The sequence below is a fragment of the Primulina huaijiensis genome, chromosome 11 (assembly GCF_012295235.1).
Source record: "Primulina huaijiensis isolate GDHJ02 chromosome 11, ASM1229523v2, whole genome shotgun sequence".
Taxonomy (NCBI): Eukaryota; Viridiplantae; Streptophyta; class Magnoliopsida; order Lamiales; family Gesneriaceae; genus Primulina; species Primulina huaijiensis.
The window spans coordinates 21754532-21761920 of NC_133316.1; the positions used below are offsets into that span (position 1 = coordinate 21754532).

The 7389-nt window shown below is 34.6% G+C and overlaps 1 protein-coding gene across 1 annotated transcript; it reads left to right on the forward strand.

Annotated features, from left to right (window-relative positions):
- Positions 1–1007: 1007 nt before the first annotated feature.
- On the forward strand, positions 1008–6498 carry LOC140988920 (uncharacterized). The gene is made up of 3 exons (XM_073458012.1): positions 1008–1360; positions 1463–2012; positions 3688–6498. The coding sequence occupies exons 1-3, from the start codon at positions 1338–1340 to the stop codon at positions 5650–5652; spliced, it is 2538 nt and encodes an 845-aa protein (XP_073314113.1). The 5' UTR covers positions 1008–1337; the 3' UTR covers positions 5653–6498.
- The last annotated feature ends 891 nt before the right edge of the window (positions 6499–7389 follow it).

Genomic DNA, 7389 nt, shown 5'->3' on the forward strand with positions numbered 1-7389 from the left:
AAAAAATCAGAATCCATGACTCAAACCGTTTGGATATATTTGGATACCTTTTAATTCGTTAGATTCCAAATATTTTCCTTACATTTTATGCTTATATATATATATATATATTAAAATAAACGTAATTACAAGTTTTTTTTTTAAAAATCCAAATTAAAATGTGGGTCGAATTTAATTTCAGCTCATAAAACTTAATTTGTATTAAGGAATTTCAGCTCATTATCTTGCAAATGCGTGTACATTCGTGACTTTGTTGAATTTTTTTTACTATATCATTAAGGAAGGACACGTTAAAATAACCATTTTAGACTATTAATGTAGTTCTATATGTTTTGTAAAACTATATATATACGACCACATTTACTTAATTTTCATGTTATAATTTTTATATTTATAAGAAATATAAGTATAAAATACACAATATTTGACAAATATATCTCTTTGTATATTATCCATTTTATATTTAATAGGGAAATATTTTTTAACCTATTAATTTGTCTGATTTTTTGTTTTTGTCTACTGAATTTTCAAATTTTGACTAATTTGGTCAAAATAATGACGTGACATCAGAAAAAACATTAATTTTTTATGACACGTCAGCATTTTTCAATGTTACATTAACAGTTTTAGTTATCGCGTTAGTATTTGAATTAAAAAAATTTATTGAATGAAAATCAAAATTTGAAAATTTGATGGATCAAAATAAAAAATTAAATAAATTAATGGAGTGAAAAAAAATATTTTCATTATTTAATAAAGAAGATAAATATTAAATATATATAGTATAATAAATATAAATATTTTTGAAAATAAAACTCGAGAGAGTAAAAAATAATAGGAAAAGAAAAAGGAAAGTAAATATACTACTAGCAACAAGTTACATCAATAGTTTTTGTACGCAGGTTACGGTTTGGGGTTCTCATACGTCGCTTTCAGTCATAAATAGGGAGCTGAAAAATGGATTGACACCACCACGCCTTCACCCTCGCTGCTCCTTTTCAAGCGGGATACGCATAAATAATTCCCCATCTTACATGCCATTCCGTCTCCCAAGTTATTACTATTCTCTCTCTCTCTCTCGTAAGGAATATTAGCTAGCTAGTTCGCTTCTCTTTCGTGATTCGCATCTCTGTTTCAGTAATTTCTACTTGTAAAATTAATGGGTTTATCTGGAAGTTTGTAATCGTGTTTGTGCGGCAGTGTTTTTTTTTATTTGGTTTTTTAAAGTCTTATTTTGGTTTCGTTACAAGCTGTAGCTTCAGTGTGGTTACATTTGCGTTCTTGCGTGGTTTTTTGTTCCTTTCTCATTCCAGGTGAAGGAAGCTTTGGACGCCAAGATGCAGGAGGGTTTTTGTATCCGGTGAGTAGCAAAAAAATGTCATCTTTATGAGTTTTGTTTGTGATACGACGTGGGTTTTTTCGATAAGCGTTTTTTTTTTGGTGGGTAATTGTTTGTTTGCAGAGAATATGCAACGAGGATGAGAAGTGTTAACATGGTGAAAAGCTGGCCCTTTGATGTCTTTGCCACGGAACAAACTGTAGATTCATTCCTTCCTCCGATCATGGTCAAGAAATTCTCCTGGTGGCGAGATGAGCTCGAATATTCGCGTTCAGTAATGGCTATTAACGTCGGAAACTCAAAAAAGAAGAAGAAAAGGGTTGAAGGAAAAGGAGAAACCTCTTTGAGAGGCGTAGAGGACGTGGAGGAATCTGATATGGATGTTGAAGAAGGTCTCGGAGTAGCAAAGGCTCCCAAGAAGAGGTCAATTGTGGATATTTTTGCCGCGTCCCCCCTCTCCGTGGAGAGGATGATTAATCGTGGCGAGGAGGAAGATAACTATGATCCAGAATTAGATGGGTTTTCCGTTAATTCCAAGTGGGGCCTCCAAGGGAAAAGGAATGAAAAGAGTAAAGTAAAGAAGAGAAATAAGGACACTACGATGATCAAACTGAAGAACACGAAGAAATCAAGGGACAACTTCAAGAACAAGAAGAGGAGAGGGGATAACAAGGTTAGTGGTTTTGGTTTCCCTGTATGTTTCTTACATCATCAAATATCGAGGAAATCTTGAAGAATGATGATTAACTTTAACATAAAATACTGGGTGGTATTTACGGTCTTTTGGATCCTAATCTAGTTGAATCACGAATGCTCATTTTTTGTACAATTTAATCAGAATACGGTACCACATTATTATTACTTGTATTATACAATTGAATCATCGGTGAAAATACTGTCACATTCCTTTGAAGATGAAACCCATAGTTTTGCTATTGTACTCATTGCTATGAGATTTTAGATATAAAAGATATGAAAGTTTAGAAACCCGGAACTTAAATGGGGTTCTCGTGTAACCAAGATTTGAGCAACCTAGGGAAGAGGGACGGTGCCCCATCTGTGGAGTACGGTTATTATAGATATGTTTTATGAGGTTGGAAGTGTTCTAAATCAATTATGCTGTTTTGTCTACTGTATGCTTATATATTTCTCTTGAACAATCATTGTCTTGATATTTAGTGTATCTCGTCGGTCTATTTTATTCATCCGGCTGTTTTAATGATTACAAGTTGAAACAACTCATATTTCAGCGCAATAGTTATGCCACAGATTTATCCTCAAGCTAAACTCAACTACACCAATGTGTAGACATGAACAACTATCAACATGCTCAACTGTTTGCTTTCTTTGTTGCCGAAATAGATGGAATACTTAATGGCAAGCTTCTTTGTTACAGTATATTTAATCTAATATTGGATCGGAGGACTACTAGCTAGCATGGAGAAGTAGGGTTTTTGAAGGTGAAAATGGCTTTTAACTAGGTGGAATTTTGTTAGTCATGCATGCTCTTGAAGGTTTAAGTAATGGATTTAGAGGCATGGATTTCAAATTACTTAGTGGAGGATTCTAAATGTTTTTCTGTGACGGAAAAGTAGCATAAAATTGTAGATAAAGGATTTGAAATCCATAAATTTAAGATTCGTACGTTCAAACAACTAGAATGTATTTATTATATGAATTTGAGAATCTATCATATTTCAAATCCTTCAATTCAAAATCTAAATGCAACCTTATTGTCACCAATATCTGCCTAAAATGAAGCTATGAAAACTAGAACATTTACTATTCACCTGTTATATTCCCTTAAATATAATTAAAGGTTTTGTAATTGCAAAGAAGGAAACTATATCATTAATAACAATTTTCAGTAATAATTTTTGTTGGTGTAGCCTATTTCTTTTCAGTTGATCAGTTACATCAGATATCGCTAGTTTTTAATTTTTTTGTTTCCTGGTGAAGCTCAATCAATATTTTGGCTTCCTTCTCAACTCATCTTCACTTCGTACTTATCTTCTGTTCATGCGTGTTGATGTCGTATCTAAAGTTAATTTAGAATTATTTGTCAACAAGCATAAAATGTACCAAAGCCAAAACAGCTTATGGACTTAATGGCGTTAAATTTTTTTCTTTTTTGGAAAGATTTGCAGTTATTCTCTCGAAAATCCTACAAAACTTATTTTGTGTGAGAACTTGTAGGTTTATGGCATTTTGTGTTGGTTATAATGTTTAAAGAGTTGTAATTAGAGATTCTTTATCTTATATAACCTTTTACCAGGAAATGTTCTATCATTTTGCCACTACCTGAAATAGATTCTCCTTCTGTTCTCAATATTTTCTGTCCTTGGCAGGAAAAACGTTTAAAGCTCAAATCGCTAACTCAAGATGTTGCTAACAGAAATCTGATTCCATTATACAGTAAGGAGTCAGAATATGGTATACGTGATTGTGTTTCGTCCCACAAGAGAAAATCAAGCCCACATGATTTAGATAAGAAGATCATGGCTCATGAAGCTAATAAGTTGATGTCAGAGAACCAACACCAAATACTTCCTGTCCGTGGTATTTTAAAGAATCATGCAAAAGTAATTTCGGTGCAGAATTCAGCAAAAAATATATTGCAGGAGTCTATTCAATTGAATCGTCGTGGAAAACAAAAGGAAAACAAACACGTTACTTTCTCTGAAAAGGATGACGTAATTAAACTGGCGAGAAAATCATTGCTTTCTGTAGAATGTTTGAAGGTGCCAATATTAAATGGTTCAGATATGGACGCTGTTGCTGCTTCTTTTTGTGAAAATGATGTTCAGGAGATAGAAAAAGGTACAACTCTTGGGGAAACCAGTGACAATGAGAAACTATCTAACGGAATACAGCAGGAGATTAACATTGGACATTCATGCAAGAAGCCATCAACTTTCCATCGGTGTTCTATCGATACAACTAACTACTTAAAGCAGCACAAAATGGATGAATTTTTTAGCGGGTCTGTAACATCATATCAAGACACATTGCACGACTTAAAAAAGTATTTGTTTGAATGTGACCTCAAAGAAGCACCCCAAATCCCAATGCATGCCTATCCTCCTGGATTCTTTTGCATGCCTCTGGAATGTTGTTGTCGCACACAAAATATCAAGATGATGTGTGATCCGTCAAACTCTAACTGTGGGAGCCTGTTTGAAGATTTACGGAGTGCTGGTTCAAGATTCCATCCGATGTGTTTGAAGGATTATTTGGATGCATGTAAAAGGCCTTCTGTTCCTTGTCTGTATAATGGGGGAGGAATCAGCAATATACCTCTAGTTTCATCTCAAAGCAAGATGGATAATTTATTTCCCCATCCTTATCCGTATCAAACATTTCCTAATCTTTCTCCAACGGAATATATGCATTCTTTATGTTCCTCAACAAATGAGAACCGACGAGGATATCTTTGTGAAAAAAGGAACATATATGGCCTAACTGAAAGTTCCTTGGGATTGCCTCTGACCTTACAAAGAGAGTTGATCAAATTGAATTCAAGTGCTGACTGGGACTTTTGCCAGATGAATTCAAGCATGACAGCAGATCCTTCCCCTAGTTTATCTACACGTAGCAATGTCATTTCAAAATCCTTGGGTAATCGTTCAGACTGCAGAAACTGGGATTGTAGGACATCAGTGGATCAGTTGAACTTGTCTCCTTTTGAGGACAATCTAAAAGCAAAACCTCTTGTTGTTCCATCAAATTTAGATTTTTCTAAATGTCAAAGTAATGGGAAAGGAAATTGTGACTTAGGTTTGATTAAATTGCGGCCCTTTCAACCAGATAAGTCGATAAGCAACCAGAATAACCAAATTCAGAAGTTTCCAGGAAATGAGAGGATTCTTTCGACAGTCCGTTTGATGGGCAAAGAATTTATGGTTGGTGGAAGATTAGGAGAATTCGGAGACACTTTGAATTATTCATCAGAAATGAAATTCACTTCAGAAAATATGCATTCTCACCATCAGTTTCATGGTCAAACTACAATGCACAAGAATAATTTTCCTGTCCAGACTTTATATTCTACTGTCTCTCCAGATGCTTCATTCACAGTGAACAGAAGTAAGCCTGTATTCCCAGAGGCCTTGACGAGTCAATATGAATCTCAGATTTTCAGCCTTGAGCTACCCACATCCACACCTGTTCTGCAGGAATCACACCCCATTTTGATATCTAAGGCCAATGAACTGGTAAATAATCAGAATTGGCTTCACACTCCTAAATCAGCCATCAGATTTCCCTTCATGCACAGTGATATTGAAGGTGAAGTCCTATCTTCTCAATCTTGAAGCTGTTCTTTGAATCCTCGCCCATTGTTTACTGATATTTTAGATGAGGGAAGATTGTTCAGACACCGTCACTCAAATTGTACTTTTGCTAATGACCACCATTCACTTGCAATGCTTGGAACTACTCTATTGGATTGATTTTCGGTGTCTCTTAAACCTATAGCTTATGCCATACCATGGCAGGACAGATCTGCTGGACGAAAAATATATTGTACCAAAATAAATTGGATAAAGGATCTAGTCAGAATTGACACTAGAGGACTCGATCACAGCAAGAAAGCCATGAAGGCAACTTTGGATGTGTCAAAATTTTCCTTTTGGATTTCGATAACATTCTCAATGTCCCATTAAAGCCCGTGTGTTTTAGATTCGAAGATGGCATTCAAGATATTGATAAAGCTGTTCAGCCAAAAGAAATTGGAAAAAAAGTAGGCGGTGGTGAATATGGGCTTGATAAGAATGAACAAGAATTTTCCTTCAGTGACATTGCAATTTGCAAGTTCATGTAATGCTAGGCTGACAGCTAAAACAATGCATATACTGAAGATTTGCCACATGTGGATCAAAACAGCTGCAGGACCCCTTGCGGCAACAGCAGATTTCAGTTTTTTGGAGTGTGAAAATCTACAGTTTTAGTACTGTTCTGATCATATTAGTCAACCTTGAAACTGATCATATTTACTTCTTTAAATGCTTTTTTTTCTTTGCAAACCGGAATGCTCCCTTTCGTCATCAGCTAGAAATAAGAATTTGTATGCACATGTGGCATGTGATGTCCATCAAAGCTGAAATTTGTGGAACTATGTGCCTTGCGATTTGCTTCATGTGCAAGTATATTCGAAAGTACATTGCAGCTTGTCGAATAATAAAGAAGATAGACTCAAACATCAACAGCGGGATCATACTTACCATAATATACACTCAGGTTTTATATTTCACTCCCCTTGCAATTGGATAGACATCCGGTTTGTCAAATAGACAAACCCCGATGTCGAGAGCATACTGCTGTCATATACACTTGGATTGAAAATTTCAAGATCAATCTTGTGAAGAAATTTTTTAAAAAGATTTTATTTGTCTTCTAAACTCTAACCCGATTCTTACAAAATGTTATGGACTGGCAATATATTGTAAGCATTTGCATTTGTACAGCCTATTGGTTTTGGAATTTAATGCTATGAAATAAAGTATACGTAATTTGAAGGGTAAATTTCTTTCCCTAGGAGCAAATTATGTGGTTGTATTGAGAAAGTTATCAAGAAAGGGATATTACATCTAAAAATAAAGAACCACACACGCCCATATATATTATATTGGGCCGATTCACCCAAACCCGAGATCTGTCTAGAACCTGTTAACTTAGGTCCGTCCTGTTCCATAACTTGAACGAGTTTAAAGATCTGACTTATTACCATCTCAGTAGGTGGGGCCAATTTACTTCCATTAATTCTCTCTGAGTCCAATATTACTATGTTGTGAAAAAGTAAAAATTTACGGTAAAAAGTAAAAATCTCAAACTCTCAAAATTATCACACTACACACTTTATAATATTTTTCTCTCAACTCAATTGTGATTTTCTTCACAAATGAGAGATCTATTTATAGAAAATTTTTACAAATAATCCAAAAATAAAATACATCATTACCTACATCATCACACACTAATTTTCAATATTCAACACCTAATTTTACCTAATTTTCAACATTCAACATTCACATTTTCAACACAAATATTTA

Coding starts and splice junctions, on each gene's coding strand:
- LOC140988920 (XM_073458012.1), top strand. CDS start 1,338: ATGCAGGAGGGTTTTTGTATCCG. Junction 1,361..1,462: donor CAGGAGGGTTTTTGTATCCG/GTGAGTAGCAAA, acceptor GTTTGTTTGCAG/AGAATATGCAACGAGGATGA. Junction 2,013..3,687: donor AGAGGAGAGGGGATAACAAG/GTTAGTGGTTTT, acceptor TGTCCTTGGCAG/GAAAAACGTTTAAAGCTCAA.